This window comes from Myodes glareolus, chromosome X (assembly GCF_982192425.1).
Source record: "Myodes glareolus chromosome X, mMyoGla1.1, whole genome shotgun sequence".
Classification (NCBI taxonomy): Eukaryota; Metazoa; Chordata; class Mammalia; order Rodentia; family Cricetidae; genus Myodes; species Myodes glareolus.
Window position 1 is genome coordinate 79,267,048 of NC_142053.1, and position 17,470 is coordinate 79,284,517.

General features: G+C 37.3%; 1 protein-coding gene and 1 pseudogene across 1 annotated transcript in view; one reads left to right on the forward strand and one right to left on the reverse strand.

Annotated features, from left to right (window-relative positions):
* Positions 1–225: 225 nt before the first annotated feature.
* On the reverse strand, positions 226–463 carry LOC125389499 (small nuclear ribonucleoprotein E pseudogene; annotated as a pseudogene).
* A 1,694-nt stretch (positions 464–2,157) lies between these two features.
* The window catches only part of Abcb7 (ATP binding cassette subfamily B member 7), a 150,109-nt gene continuing 134,796 nt past the window's right edge, over positions 2,158–17,470 (forward strand). The window contains exon 1 of the mRNA XM_048417665.3: positions 2,158–2,397. Coding sequence (XP_048273622.2) covers positions 2,158–2,397 — 240 coding nt within the window. The remainder of the gene's footprint in view (positions 2,398–17,470) is intronic.

Genomic DNA, 17,470 nt, shown 5'->3' on the forward strand with positions numbered 1-17,470 from the left:
AACTAGGTAATAATTTATAAACACCCAATTAATCATTAAGCCTTGTTCATCCCACCTTATTATTATATCGTGAATTAATCTTTTTTTAAAAAAATCTCATACATTTATTGTAACCTGATAATAACATAACATTTATATGAATAAATGTTTCAGACTGTGCTCCCAACGGAAGACACCTTTAAAAAACACTACTTCCTCTTCAACTTCTTGAGTGTTTGAAGTTTTCTAGTTGAAAACACTTTGGAGTAGAATAATATTATCTTTCAGTATGATCAGACACAGTTACTTCCTTAACTTTGTTTTAGAGTGAATCTCTTCTGCATTATCTAATACAAGGTTCATGTACTCATCAAAGCCAAATAATACAATCTTTTATCCGCATATTCACTTGCTCATACATCCAGACCTGAATCCGAGACCTATTTTGCAAGTATCTGAAGATGAGGTTGATGGGCTGCACCATTACTTTCTGATCTATTGCTACGTGTACTATTAAGTCTAGGCCTTTATTTTATGATTAAACTGTTGTATTAACTTCAGAACTTCAATTTGAACTTTTTTTCTAATCCAGCGTTTCCACTTAAGGCAGAGTAGTTTAATGGATATACATGTCTGATCATTTTACTCTTCTGATTAAGCCATTCAATAGCTGGAGTATACAGCATTAATTTCTTAAAATGAAATGGAAGGCCTTTTGCCATCAAGCCTTTCTGTTCACTGTGTTTTATCGACTATTTTATCATACACTTTCTGGACTTCTGAGCCCGAAAGTTTTCTTAAGCTTTCTTGCTTTTAATATTGCCATTTTCTTTACATGGGGTCAACCTCTTCAATCTGAAATTATTTTCTTCCCCAGAAACCTGATATATGATATGGATCTCAGAACAAAGTAAAGCTAGCTGCATGAGTCAAACATATCTTTTGTCTTTCTTCATGACCTATCTCATTAGTTTGTAAAGCTTCTACAGAATTAATTCATAATTACTTGCCTGTCTTGTGTAAAAGGTTTGAAAATGAGCCTGGTGTAGTTGTGCATGCCTTTAATTCCAGCACCCCAGAGGCAATGGCAGGTGGACACTGGATTTCAAGGTTAACCTGGTCTACATAGCAAGTTCTAGGGTATCCAGGGCTTCATAATGAGACCCTGTGTCAGGGAGAGAGGGAGGAAGGGAGGGAGAGAGAGAATCAGAGAGAGAGAGAAAGAGAGAGAGAGAGGGAGAGAGAGAAAGACACACACACACACACACACACACACAGAGAGAGAGAGAGAGAGAGAGAGAGAGAGAGAAAGAGAGAGAGAGAGTTGAGAATGCATTCATGAAATTGTAACTGTCTTCTTGACTTCAGGTTTTTCAAGAAATGTATTTGGAAAATTTTCCCCAGAAACCTGAAAGTATTTCCAAGGTATCTGGTTTGATTATAGTGCAGATAAACTAATACAAACGTGCTTTTAAATATGCACTTTACAATATAACATGTTAGCTGATCACCCTTCAGCTAAGTTACCAGCTTTTCAATTTTTCAATTAGGGACTCTGGAGAAATCAAAGGGAAGAGCTACAAGGAGGTAAATTAGTGGAATAAAAAATGTGTGTACTCTGAGCACCCAATCGTCCCAGTAACAAAAGACCAAAGGCACATCAGAAAAATAAAAGCATTTACGAGAAAGGTGGTGACTCTCACTAATGAAGCCTCCTCCAGGGAGAAACTTATGTCTTTATGTCTGTTCTTTACCCTAAATGTCAATGTACACGGAAAATGAGAGGTATATAAGAAGTGGAGGGTGACATTGGGTTGGAGACAAGAAATGAATAGAGTGACAAACAAGATAGGGTTGTTACATTTACCAAAAAAATACTTGGGGCATGATTATATCAATAAATAATTTGTTATTTATCTCAAATAACTTTTAAGTGGGCATCCTGTATTTTATCTGGTATTACTAAGAAAAGAAAAACAATAGCATTCCGATTTCCTGGGCTGTGTAAAAACAAAACAAAACAAAACAAAACAAACAAGACAAAAAAAAAAAAAACCAAACCAAACCCAACAAAGCCCAGCCCCAGGGGAAAAAGAAAAGAAAGCTACACCTAAGCATAGGCATCTTCAGACACAGGCTATTTCCGGTGTCAGACAGCAGCGGGGGAGGGGAGATGCAATGAAAGCCGCGGAGCTCAGTCCGCCGGTGTCCCACAATCCTCCTCTCTCGGTTCCTCTTTCCTCGCTCAAGATGGCGCTGCTCGCGACACATTCTTGGCGCTGGGCAGCCGCGGCGGCCGCTTTCGAAAAACACAAACATTCGGCTGTTCTGACCCGGCCTCTAGTCTCCATCTGCGGCTCAGGCCCGCGATGGAGGTCGCAGCAGAGCGGCGCGTCAGGAAGCGCTCGAATCTACCAGGTGTGTTGCACGCGCTTGGAAGAGTAGGGACCTAGTAGGGAAAGGGTTGCCCTCGTGACCTTAGGGCAGAGAGAACTCCTAGAAGAAAGATTGTCAGGGCGAACGCCGAGTAGCAGCGAGTATAGGAAGTTAGGGTTAGTAATTCGAGGAAAGAGACAGAAAACATTTGGGGACCGCGAAGAGCCGGGAGGTTTCAGGCACGGGGCACCTGGAGTGCCAATGTCTTATAGGGATTTGCAGGCAGTTTTTTTTTTTTCTTTAAGTGTAAGAAAGACGGGGCAAATTTCAAAAGTTGGACACGGAACTTGGTGCTAAATTGCCTGTGGTTCACATTTTACCAAATCAGAAGGAACAATTTCGAGTGCACTTCAAGATGACAGTACGCCTATAAAGAAGTAGCAAACTGAATTGGTACTCTTAACTCCCTCACTGACAGGCGTGATCCCTGATAAGCAAAAAAGTCATATTTTTTCTCCAAATGTACACTTCTCTAAGCTATAAGCTTGATTATCTTTTGCTATGACTATTCAGTTATGTTCTTTGTGTATAGGTGACATTGGAAAGCCTGAAGATTTTTCCCTTAGGCTTGTGACAGTGGTTATGGTACTTTGGAATATTGACTTCCATTATCTCATTCTAGAATAGTCTTTTAAAATCGTCTGTAGTACTTGTACTCAGTTTATATCTTTATTTCTCATATATTGACAGTATTTTAATTGCCACCGCTTGTTCATCAGTATAATCTTAACATATTGTCATTTTCGTTCGGAAAACAATTTTGCTTATTTTCGATTCTTTGTCAACAAATATCTAATATCTACCATTATAATTGTAAACACTGTTCAGATAATAGAGGCCAAGAGAAGCATACAGTTATACCTTCAAGGATTGTATTTTTTCTTAAAGACAAGATCTTGCTTTGTAGTCCAATGTGGCCTTGAACTTGTGATCCTCATGCTTCAGCCTACCGAGTGTTGGGATTACAGGCAAAAGGTGACAAGAATTGAACAATCTTTAAAATTAAAAATATTTTAAATTGACAGTTGTATATATTTATGGAGTGTGGTGTGATATTTGATACATGTATAGAAGTGACAACAATTGATATAGCTGTCATCCCAAATATTTGTTATTAATGTACAGCATAATACTTTAGAGCTGAAAGAAGTCTTACAATTATGTTATGAAATGTTAGTGGTTAGATCAGCACTTTTTAAAGATGAAATTAAATAATATAGAAAAGAAACTAGTGCTTTTTGTATATTAAGGTAAGAATTATTTTGTGAACTTTTGTTTGTATATACATACACATATTCCCACATGTATGTGATTACTGGGTTGGACTATAAGATGCATTTTTTCTGAGTTATACTCTAGAACCATAGCCACTAGCTTGATGTGGCCATTAAAATTAAAAAATTAATTTCTCAGTTGTATTAGCCACATTTCAGATATCCAATAGACAGGTGTGGCTGGTACCTACTGAGAGCATAAAATAAAAATTCTGTTGAACAATGCTGTTTTAAAGAATGTTATCCCTTCAAATTTTGCAAACGAGGAAACTAAGTCTCAGTGTTGATGAATGAAAAGCTTCAAGGCTGTTCATTTATTTATTGCTTTCTTTGCATCAGGGACTTATGAAATGAGATCATAGTAAACACTAAGGACACAGTAAATGTTGACTTGTACAGATACCCACTAATAATGAGTAGAAGACTATTAATGATGGGAAACACCTTAAGTGTAAAAATTATTCTTAAAATCGGGATTTTTTTTAATATATTATTTAAACTGTATGGTTCATTATACAGCAAACCATTTTACTACATAATTTTATAAATTACCTGGCAGTGCAGGGTATCAAATCCAGGACCTTTTGCAAGGTTGGTAAGCATTATTTACCAACTGAGCTATATTCCCAGTCCATAAATTTTGTATAAATAGGGATTTATTTCATTAATATTTAAAATAGTAGAAATTGAGGTATCATGTACTTTCTCAGAACCTTTTAGCGTAAAGACTCCTTATTTGTATTAACTCTGACATTCACCAATACCCTGTGTTCATTTGCATCTTAAACATATTTTTGAGATAATTTATGTACCATATAATTCATCCATGTAGAATGACATATTAGTGTATTTTACATATTCAGTGATATGTACCACCATTGCCACATTCAATTTTGCCTTAAAAAGAAATCTGCTGTTTTTTGGCTATCTTCTTTCTATACCTTTTCCCTTCTAACCATCCCTAAGCAACCACTAACTTATGTGTATTCTTTATATTTGTCTATTCTGGACATTTAATATGAATGGAATTATGTGATATGTGGTTTCATTGTTTGATGTTTTATTTCCTTGAGACATTACTTTATGTAACCCAGGCTGGCTGCCCTTAAACTTTCCATGTAGCCTAGTCTATCTTTGAACTGATTCTTTTTCTCTCTGCCTCCTGGAATTGCAAGGCATGCACAACCATACCTGTCAGTATTTGATCTCTTTTGACTGTTTCATTGATTTTTCATGGTTTATTCATATTTTGGCACATATAAATATCACGTTATTTATTGTGACCAAATTATTGTTTGGATATACAAGGTTTTTTTTGTTATTTCTTTTAAATGGACTTATTGAGTAGCTTTGGCTGGCCTACAATTTGATGTGTAGACCATGTTGTCCTTGAGGTCATGGAGGTGCTAGAATTAAAGACACGTACTACCACACCTAGCATGATATACAAGATTTTTGTTCATTGTTGTTGAACATGTGTGGGTCAGAGAACAGTTTTGTGTAGTCAGTTCTCTCCTTCCACCGTTAAGTGGGTTCTGGGGATTATCCGGTCCCTAGGCTTGTGTGGCAGGCACTTTGTGTTTTGAGCTTTCTCCACAGCCCCAGGATTTTTTGGGTTGATTTCACTAGTGCTAGAATGTTAATATGTAAGTTTTGCATGGGATTAAGTTTTTGTTTCTTTTAGGTACACAAACTCCATGTTTCCATAAAATCATGTAGTAATCCTTTGTTTAATAAATTAAGGAACTGCCATATTGGTGTGCTCTGTTTCTCTCTGGCACACCTTCTCTTTCTCTGCCCTCCCTTCAACCCCGTCTTTCATTTTGGACAGTGTTTCACTATGTATCTGTGCCTGGCCTGGAATTTGATGTATAAACTAGTCTGGCCTGGAACTTACAGAGATCCAACTGCCTTGGCCTCCAGAGTACTGGGATTAAAGGTGTGCACCGCCATACTGGCTCTTTCTAGTTATTGGAGACAGGATCAGGCTTGCCTTGAAATACAGATCTTCCTGCCTCAGCTTCTTAAGTATTCAGATTTCAGGCCTGAGTCACTACAGACGGTTTAAAATGGTTTTCTATGCCCTGGCAGTGCTGCAGTACTATGGATTTAATCCAGGGCCTCATGCATACTGAGCAAGCACAACACCATTGAGTCACACTTTCAGAGCTCATACTAATTTTCAGAGTGTCTGCATGTTTTAAATTATTATCAGTTTAGTTTCTCCATTCTCACCAAATTTGTTAAATGATTTTTAACTCTAACCATTCCAGTGGGCATATGAAGTGGTATTATATCTTAATTTTGGTTTGCATTCTCATTATGAATGAGGATATTGAGTATTTTTTCATTTGCTTATTGACTATATATCTTCTTTGGAGATATACTTATTTATGTCCTTTGTCTATTGGAGGTTATTGGTTTTTTTTTTTTTTTTGGAGCTAGGGATTATACTTGGCCTCCCTTATGATAATATACTCTATGACATCTGTTTTAGTTGTGGTTTTTATTGCTGTGAAGAGACACCATGGCCACAGCAACTCTTATAAAGGGAAACATTTAATTGAGGCTTACAGTTCAGAGGTTTAGTCTGTTATCATCATGGCGAGAAGCATGATGGCTCATAGACAGACATGGTGCTGGAGAAGTAGCTGAGAGTTCTATATCCAGATCCACAGGTAGCAGAATGAGAAAGCAGCACTAGACCTGGCTTAAGTTTCTGAAACCTCAAAGCTGCTTCCCAGTGACACACTTCTGCTAAGAAGGCCACACATACTCCAATAAGACCATACCTTCTAATAGTGCCACTCCATATGGGCCTATGGGGGCCATTTTCATTCAAACCACCACAATTGAGCTGTACCTCCTGCTGATGTTTTTATTTTTTATTATTTATTTGTAAGTTTTAAAATATATATTCTAGATACAAGTCCCTTATACAGAATGTTTACTAATATTTTTTCTTTTATTTTTTCCGATGATTGATAATGATCTACTAGCAATCGCATATCAGAGCACCAAACGGGACTTGAACCTGGGTCCTCTGGCACTAGAGCAGAGCGTTAGGCGCTCTTAGCCGCTGAGCCACGGCTCAAGCTGCTACTAATACTTTTTCTTATTGTGTGGACCTTCTTTTTAGCTTATGGAAAGTGTTCTGTCAAGTATGAAAGTTTTAAATTTTCACATGTTGGTGTATGCAAGGCTCTGGCGTTCATTCCCAGCATAACCTCTCCCACCCAAATCTTTTGATTCTGTGATGGAAAATTTAAAAATTGTTTTTCTTGATTATACTTTTGGTGCTGTGTCTAGGAGTCTGTTACCTAATCTTAGATCACGAAGATTTACCTACATGTGTTTTTTTCTAAAGAATTTTATAAGTTTATTTTAGTAAGATACAGAGATATTACCCATGTGTACTTTGAGTTCCTTCAACCCCTCTGTTTTATTTTTATATATCTTTAAGTGTTATATTCCTAATGATATTTTATCATAATTATTAATTTATATAGTTTTTATATTTTAGATTTTTGTGAAAGAGGGTTTTATGTAGCCCAGGCTGTCCTCAAACTCACTGTGTAATGCAAGGATGACCTTGAACTTCTGATCCTTTCTCCAGTATGTGTCACAACATCTCGGTTATTCAGTTCTGGATATCCAGATCAGGGTTTTGCAAATGATAAGCAAATACTCTTACTTTACAAACTGTAGCACAGCTCCATTCAGCCCCTAATTTTATGTCCTTGAAAGAAGAGAGAGAAAGGGAGGACCAAGATGGTGTAGGATGGTCTTTTTTTATATGTTGTTTTTATTGGTTAAATAAAGAGACTGTCTTGGCTTTTTGATAGGACAGCAGCTTAGATAGGCAGAGTAAACAGAACAGAATGCTGGGAGAAAGAAAGCAGAGTTAGGCAAACGCCATGGCCCTTCTCTCCGAGATGGATGCTGGTTAGACTCTTGTCGGTAAGCCACAGTCAAGTGACGATACAGATTGTTAAAAATGGGTTAAATCAATATGTGAGAGTTAGCCAATAAGAGGCTAGAACTAACGGGCCAGGCAATGTTTAAATGAATACAGTTTCCATGCAATTATTTCAGGTGTAAAGCTAGCCGGGAGCTGGGCACACAGCCTGCCACACCTTTTACAACACCAAGGCATATCTATACCTTTTGTTATATAACCTTACTTATCATATATTCAGCAGGTATGGAAAGAGTCTATAACTTTGTCTACTTCTTGATTTTAGTGCAATTGCTTTGAGTTTCTCTCTACTGAAGTTGGTGTTAGCTATGGCTTGCTATAAACTGCTTTAATTTTGTTGAGGTATGTCCCTTGTATCAGTAAGTATGTGAGAATTTTTATCATGAAGGGATTGTCAAAGACCTTTTCTGTATATGATATGATCATGTGTTTTTTATGTCTTTCAGGTTATTTATGTGATAAATTACATTTATTGATTTGCTTATCTTAAACTATTCCTACATCTCTGGGATGAAGTCCACTTGTTCATAGTAGTTTTTCTTTTTGATATGTTCTTGAATTTGGTATGCAAATATTTTATTGAGAATTTTTGCATATATGTCCATAAGGAAAATTGATCTATAATTTTCTTCCTTTATTTAGTCTTTATGTATTTTGAGTATCAGGGTAACTGCGGCCTTATAAAGTGAATTGGGCAGTGTTCCTTTGTTTCTATCTTGTGGAATAATTTGAGGGGTATTGACATTAACTCTTCTTCGAAAGTCTAGTAGAATTCTGTGCTAAAACCCTTTGATGCTGAACTTTATTTTTGGTTGGGAGATTTTCAATTATTGCTTCTATTTTTTCCGTAGGGATGATAGGCCTTTTAAAATTGCTTATCTAGTCTTGATTTTACTTTTGTAAGTGGTACTTATCAAGAAAATTACTCATTTCTTTTAGATTTTTCATTTTGTAGAGTAGAGGTTTTTAAAGTATGATTCTTTGGATTTCTTGGGTGTCTGTTGCCATGCCCCCTTTTCTAGTTTTGTTAATTTGAATATTCTCTCTCTGCCTTTTAGTTAATTTGGATAAGGGTTTGTTAATATTACTGATTCTCTCAAAGAACCAGCTCTTCATTTCATCTATTCTTTGTATAGTTTTTTTTTTTTTGGTTATGTTTCTATTTTTATTTCAGTTCTGAGTTTTGTTATTTTTTCTTTTTAAAATGATTTATTTATTTTTATGTGCATTGATGTTTGTGTGCATGTCAGTGTGAGAATGTCAGATCCCCTATAACTGGAGATCTGAGCTGCCATGTGGGTGCTGGGAATTGAACCCAGGTTCTCTGAAAGAGCAGCCAGTGCTCTTAACCACTGCCTATCTCTCCCGCCCCATAGTTCGAGTATTTCTTGCCATCTATTTCTTTTGTGTGTGATTTCTTCTTTTTGTTATAAGTCTTTCAGTTGTGTCATTAAGTTACTAGTATGAAATCTCTCCAAGTTTTTCAAGTAGGCAATTAGTGCTATGAATTTGCCTCTTAGAACTGCCTTCATTGTGTCTCATACGTTCGGGTAAGTTGTGTTTTCATTTTCATTGAATTCTAGAAAGTCTTCAATTTTCTTTCTTAATTGCTGTCTTGACCTTTTTTTTTATTCAATGGTGAGTTGTTCAGTTATCAAGAGTTTTTGATCTATTGTTGCTGATGCCCAGCTTTAATCCATGTTGGTCAGATAGGATGTAGGAGGTTATTTCATTTTTTATGTATTTATTGAGATGTGTTTTGTGTCTGAGTGTGTGATCATTTTTGAAGACAGTTCTGTGTGGTGCTGAGAAGATAAATTTTTGTGTTTGTATAAAATGTTCTATAGATATCTGTTAGGTCCACTTATTTTGTAAGTTCAGTTAGCTCCATCATTTCTCTGTTTAGTTTTTGTCCGGATGACTTGTCCATTGGCAAGAGTGGGATATTGGAGTCTCCCACTAACAATGTGTGAGGGTTGTTATGTAATTTAAGCTTTAGTAATGTTTCCTTTACAAATGTTGGGTTCTTGTGTTTGGGACATAGATGTTAAAAATTTCAATGTCTTTTGGGTGTTATTTGCCTCTGAGTAAGATGTGTCCTTCCCCATTTTCTTCAGATTAGTTTTTGTTTGAAGTCTATTTTGTCAGATTAAAATAGCTATGCCAACAATAACTATTAAAATAGCTTGCTTTTTGTGTCCATTTGCTTGGAATATTTTTCTTCATTCTTTTACCCTGAAGTGATATCTATTCTTGACATTAAGGTGTGTTTCTTGGAAGTAGAAGGATGGATCCTGTTTTCCCATCCATTCTGTTAGTCTGTGTCTTTTTTATTAGGGAATTGAGACCACTGATGTTGAGAGATACAGATGAGTGGTGTTTGTTGATTCTTGTTATTTTGTTGTTGTTGTGGTGGTGTGTGTGTCTGTTTCCCTTTCTTTGATCTGATGATCTGGAATTATTCCTTGTGGGTTATTTTTGGGAGGTGTGGTTAACGTCTTTGGATTGGAGTTTTCCTTCTGGAACCTTTTGTAGGGCTTGATTTGTAGATAGATAGATATTACTTAAATTTGATTTTGTCATGGAATGTCTTTATTTTCTCCATCTATTTTGATTGAATATTTTGCTGGGTTTAGTAGCCTGGGCTGGCATCTGAAGTCTTTTAGAGTCTGTGGAACATCTGTCCAAGTCCATCTGACTTTTAGAGTTTCCATTTTTAAGTCAGGTATTATTCTCGTAGCCTCTGCCTTTACATGCTGCTTGGTCTTTCCCCCTTGTAGCTTTTAATACTCTTTCTTTGTTCTGTGCAATTAGTGTTTTAATTATTGTGTGTTGAGGGGACTTTCTGTTCTTGTTCAGTCTGTTTGGTATTCTCTATGATCCTTATTTATTGATAGGCATCCCCTTCTTTAGGTTAGGGAAATTTTTGTTTTTTTTTAAATTATTTTTCCCTTTTATTGAAAATAGATTCTTTTCTCATACTGTATATTCTGATTATAGTTTCTCCTCCCTATATTTCTCACAGTTCTTCCCCAGCAGAAGGAAATGAGCCCAAGAGAAGGTACAAGTGTCAGAGACCCACTTATTCTCACACTTAGGAGTCCCATGAAAATACTGAAAGCTGTAATATATACACCGAGGACCTGGTACAGAAACATATAAGCCCTGTGCTTGCTACTTCAGTATCTATGACTTTGTATGAGCTTGGTTCAGTCAATGTAGAGGAACTTCCCTTGGCTCTTATACTCTTTTTGTCTTTTCTTCTGTGGGGTTCCCTGAGCTCTGAGTGGAGGGATTGGTTGGAGACACCTCATTTAGAGCTGTATATCCCCCCCTCTCTCTGTAGGTGTCTATTTGTTTCCATCTACTGCCGGAGGAAGCTTTTCTGATGATGACCGAATAAGGCGCTGATCCATGAGTGTAGTAGAATATCATCAAGTATAGAGGAAGGGACTAGAGGAGGCACATGGATCTCCCTTATAGGGAGAAATAAAATAGATTTTGTGGGTGGACTGTGGGCAGGCAGGGGTTGGGGGTAGGAACAGGAAGATCAGGTGTGGAGGGTGAGGGAAGTGGGGATGAGAAGAATAGACAGCTAGAATTGAAGGGCATTTGAGGGGTGGTATGGAAATCTAGTGCAGTGGAAACTGCCCCCCTCCCCCCGCAAAATGAAGGTGATACTAACTAATGAAATCTCTAAGTAATGGGGGAGACAGAGTCCCAATTGGCCATCTCTTGTCACTAAAGAAGCTTCCAGTACCGGTACAGGGATACATCCAATTGAGTTGTTGGCCAAAGGGATCCCAGGAAAATCCCAAACATCCCATGCTCTTGCCAAGACTGCTCTCTACAAACTTGGCCCCACTGATGAAGACAACACCTGTACAACTCATTGAATATGGAGAGGTAGAACTGGTACCTACATAGAACCTTTACCTCTATGTTCTAGTTTCTTATATGGGAAGGCACTCTGCATGCTGCCAAAAGGAAATCATACACACCAACCCAACGACAAAATCTTTGATCTACAATGCTATCTTACTAGCTAGGGCAATGGTGTCACAAAACTGTTGGAGTAACCAACTAAAGTTTGATCTGACTTAAGGCCTACTCAATGAGATGGAACCTATACCCAATACTGCTTGGATTTACCAAGACTATGAACCAGTAGGTAGCTCAGAGACCTAAGGTAAAACCAAGTGCTACTGGTCTTAAAAAAAAAGTAGAGGAATTTTATTCTTCTATGATGTTGAAAATATTTTCTGTACCTGGATTTCTCTCCTTCCTCTATTCCTATTATTCTTAGCTTTCATCTTTTCATAGTATCCTAGATTTCCTAGCTGTCTGTCAGGAATTTTTTAGATTTAACATTTTCCTTGACTGATGTATCCATTTCTTCTGTCATATCTTCAGTGCTTGAGATTCTCTCTTTTGTATCTTGTATTTTCTTGATGAGGCTTGTCTCTGAGGTTTCTGTTCAAGTTTTTAAATATTTCATTTCTAGATTTCTTTTAGTTTGGGTTTCCTTTATTGATTCTAGTTCCATTTTCAAGTCTTGAACTGTTTTATTCATCCCCCCCCCACTGTTTGTGTTTTCATAGATTTCTCTAAAAGATTTTTTCATTTTCTCTTTAATGATCTCCGGCATATTCATAAAGGCTATTTTAAGGTCATTGTCATGAACATCTGCTGTGTTGTAATACTCAGGGTCTACTTTGGTAGGGTTTCTGGGCTCTAGTGAAGACATGTTGTCTTCTCTGTTACTCATTTTGTATCTGGGTTTGGGGAGATTTTGATTCTAGGTGCTGATATCTAATCTTTCTGGGTGCGTGTTTTCATTGATTTCTGTTGCCCTCTCTGGTTCTTAGTGCCTGTGTGTTGCCTGGTAGAAAATTCTTCTGAGATCCTAATAGGTGAGGCCACTGGGGGTGCTGGGTAAAAAGTGTTTCTAGGTATTGTAAGCTGACACTTAGGAATGGGAATGGGCTATTTGGAGGCTGTTGAGGTCCACTGGAGGAAAGAAAGCAGGGTATTCTACTAGGATCTGCTTAATCCCCAGGAATGGGGCAGCCAATGAGAAGAGCTTCAGCAGGTGGTCTGCTACAGAGTTGGGGGGAGGGGGAGCTGGTGAAGATCTGCAGTTAGCTTACCTGCTTCTCTGGCCTGTGACGCTGGCACAGTCCCAGGAAATAGCTAGCTCTCGTCCCTTGTTCTTGTGTATTTCAGTTACTGTCTGGAGTTATTACCCAATCCCAATAGAGCAGTACTCTCACTCATCTCCTTTGTGATGTCATGTACAAATACATTGTTTATATGCTAAAACTTTAACAGTATATTACGTAAATATGCCGGTAATTTTGTAGAGTTGTCTTTTACATCAAATTAAATATGGAAGCTGAAAAATTATGCATTTATCTTGGTTTTATAATTATATAATTACTTTTCCTGATGCTTGGTCTTTTTTGTGTGTATAAATCTGAATTATTGAGGTCACCTTTTTTCAGTCCTGAGAACTTCCCCCAGTTGCTCTTTTGTGAATGGTTCTTTACTAACCAGTTCTCCTAGTTTTTGCTCCTATGGGAATATCTTTATTTTCCTCTTTAAGAATATTTGCATTTGATAACTTATTGTTTGCTGCTTCCTCTTTTTTGTTGTGTCTGGTAAGAAATCTGCTCTTAGTTGGGAGCGGGGTTCTTTTTAGGAAGAAGTCTTTGAAGAATTTCACCTTGTTTTTGACTTTCAGTATAGGTGTCTGAGGGTCTTTTTGTGTTTTTCTAAGCATCTTGAATGAGTGTATTGCTATGGTCATTAAAGAACTTTGGAAGTTATCTGTCATCCTTTCATCAAATAGTTTTTCTTCCACTTTCTGCTATAATATATTGGCGTGATGTATAATTACTGGTATTTTTCTGGATTTCTGTCTGTTTTGCATCACTCTTGTTTTTTGTTACTCAGATTGTATAATCCTGTTCATCTGTCTTTACAATTGCTAAGACTTCTGCTGTTTAAATATACTACTGTTTAGCTCCTTTAATAAATTCTTTAGTTATTGCACTTTTCAACTCCAGTATTTCTCTTCCTTTAAAAAATAGGTTATTAGCCGGGCATGGTGGCACACACCTTTAATCCTAGTATTTGGGAGATAGAGGTGGTTGAATCTCGAGTTTGAGGCCAGCCTGGTCTACAGATTAAGTTCCAGGATAAGCAGGGATACACAGAGAAACACTGTCTTGAAAAACCAAACACTAACCAACCAAACAAAGCAAAAAATGATTTATTGATATTCTCTGACAATATATTTTCATGACATTTTCTTTACTTTTTAAGTATAATTACCTTTAATCTTGGAGCATATTTATAACTACTGTTTTGAAGACTTTTTCTCTCAAATCTTATAATGTCTCTTCATATCCATAGACATTCCTTTTGACTTTTTTCCAAGTCACATATTACTGGTTCTTATCATGTGCCATGCTTTTTTTTGGAAGCTAGACATTTTAGATAATGCTTACACCAATTCTGTGTACTGGCCTTCTCCCTCTTGGAGCCTATTATTCACTTATTTGTGTAGAGACTAGCAGGCTATTTTAGTGCTGTTTCTGCCTTATTACTGCCCACTCCTCTGTTAACCTTCTTACTTTGCTTCTTAGGAAACATGGTCTTTTGTATGCCTCCAGTCATCCTGGGACACAATAATAGTTTGGGCAGGGATCTCTTTCTCTCTTGCCCAGTTACACACAGTAGTTGCTGGCGGATCATACTATTGTTTTCAGCACACCCCGGCCATAAATTGTTGTACATGGCTCAAAACTGAGTTCTTTTGAAGAAATGATTGCTAAGGTCAGTGTTTGAGACTTTTCCTGACTCCTGGCAGGCCCCTTCTGGTTTTTTCACTTCTTAGATTTTTGGTTTTTCTCAGGAACACCAGCTTACCTACAGTTTAGCTTCTGAGCTATAATTCTGCCAGTCCCTTCCCAATTAATTGTCTTTGCATTTAAGAGCAACATTTCATCTCAAATGTTTCTATGTCTAGTTGCAAATATATATTTTTTTCAAAAATATTTGTTTCTGTTATATTAACTGTGCATGCATGTGTGTGTGTGTGCATGTATGTGTGTATCTGCATGTGTATGTATGTGTGTAGAGGTATGTGCATGTGACTACAGGTGCCTGCTGAGCCAGATGAGACAGTAGGGATTTATTTTCCACATACCAGGGTAGCAGCGGATAGAGTGTCAGATCTAGGCCAGTTCTCTGGCCTAGGTGGTCCCTTTCAGCTATATATTATTCACCCAGTGAAGAGACAAGGAATCTAGCTGTGTGTGGCCTCATTTATAAGGACAGTAATCATATTCACAAGGGCTCTGTTTTTATGCCCTGTTTACTTCCCAGTGGCCTCAGCCTTTTAATTCTGCACAAACATACGTGTGTATGCATGGGTATACGTGTTTGTTGGCTTTTGTTCTTTATGTGCTCTCTTAGGGCTTCTATTGGTGTGGAGAGATGCCTCCCGAATGCTGGGATTAAAGGTGTGTACCACCCAAGCTGGCCCCAGGCTTTTATTTAATTACTTTTCTCTTTTATTTCTTTTCACAAGCTTGAAAGCTTAGGTGGGTGGAATCATGCTCTGAGGTCACCACTCTGTTTATTCTACTTAGCATCAGGCCTGTCTTTAATATGTTTATACTTCCTGGTGCCCCTATTCTCCTCAAGCTGTACATTTTGTGTTTTACCTTGCTTAATTTGCTCCTGTTCATTATAGATCTGTATAAGACTGGCCACTAGTAACCACATGACACAATCGACACTAGACTGTTTTGAAATATCTTCTGACAGCATAATTAATCCAAAATGCTTCAATTTAGCCTTGGGCAGACTTTTTGAACAAGGGTAGAAAGTAACCATTTTCTTTACCAAAATACCACAAATGTGGTCTCTAGGCTACATACTAAATCACCCTCAGCACCATTGTTTTCCATGCTCCTCCATGTTTTAATACATCCGTAATTGTATATACAATGCTAGCTTCTAAAAAGCAAAACAAATAGTTATTAATCATAAGTTAAATGTCTTTTTATTATTTTAAATTATTTGTATGTGGGTGTGTCTGTCTACGAGTGTCTGTGTGGGTAGCGTATGTGCATGTGAGTCCAGGAGCCCTTAGAAGCCAGAGGTGTCCTCTGGTAGAGCACTAGGAGTTCTTAACCCTCATCCACTCCAGCTCTAAATAGGTATTCTAAAGATAGAAATGACTTTGTATCATTCAACAGTACAACTCACTTTGTGAGCTAATTTAGTATAATAACATAGGTAAAACATGGGTTACAAGAGTTAGATCCTAGTCTTAAGTCTGTTAGGGACACATAAATAATATATAAATTATCATTAAACAATATACAGTGATTAAAAAAGATATAGCTCCTTGTATGAGAGTGATGGATTCTCTAAGAGTACATGTAGAGCAGGAGTGATGGTATTTATCTAATACCAGCACTTAGGATGTGGAGGCAAGAATGATCAGGGGTTCAAGGCTAGCCTGGGCTATATGAGACCCTTTCAGAAATGTAAACTGAATTGAGTATAGTCTGTTTTAATTTCAATAAGACTCTTAATGGTTATTGCTGCAACAATAAACTAGAAAGGAATGATATTGTCCTATTAAACATTTTTATCACATTTATTTCTGTGTGTGCACACATACATGTGTGCTTTTACTGTGTGTGTGTGTGTGTGTGTGTGTGTGTGTGTGTGTGTGTGTGTGTGTGTAGGTTAGAGGATAGCTTGCAGGAGTTGGTTTTCTTTTTTTTACTATGTGGATCCCGGGCATCTAACTCAGGCATCAGGCTTGATAGCAAGCACCCACTGAGGCATCTTGGCAGTCCTATTAAAGGGTTTTGAAGAAGTAGTAAGCAGACTTCATGGCACAAAAAATACAGGTAAGTTAAGGGACTTTATTTCTAGATGTTGATGAGGATACTGTCCTTCTCCTTTGTGGGCCTAGTGGACTGTAGGAGCAAAATAAAACAAATGCTTATTCACATAATTTTTTTGAGACAAGGTCTTATAGTCTTTGAATTTAAGGTCTTCTTCCTTCAGCCTCATAAATTAAGGGATTACAGGTGTGTGTTACCATACCTAGCATGATGTGAATTTAAAATAGGATAATTTCGTATTCTGCATCTCCTCAGGATTTGGTAGAGCCAAGAGCAGTAGGAAAATGGACATTGATGATGAGCTTATTATTTCTCCGGGGGAAGGAACTAGAGTAAAAGTAAAAGTTACCTAGTTACCTTTTGAAGAAAGGGACTAACTCAGCTTCCTGCATCTCCAGGCCTAGAAGATAAAGACTCAGAATATTCTCTGTGGAAATCTCTGTTCTGACTAGAACAGTGGTTCTTAATCTTTCTAATACTGCAACCCTTTAATACAGTTCCTCATGTTGTGATGACCCCCAAACATAAAATTATTTTAACTGCTACTTCATAACTATAATTTTGCTACTTTTATGAATCACAATTTAAATATCTTATATGCAGGTTATCTAGTATGTGACTCACAAAGGGGTCACAACCCACAGGTTGAGAACCCCTGACCTAGAGAAAGTCAGGATGATTCCTTAGTGGTGAGGTAGAATAGCAGCAGTGTTATAGAAGTTGTAAATAAGAACGAGGCTTTCAGGGACAAGAAATGATAAGGAATGGTAATAGAAAGTCTTAGTGTGGAAATGTCACTGTGATTGAGAAGATAAATTCTAAGGATGCATTCAGAATAAGTTGAATAAGTAACATTTTCTTAGCCATTG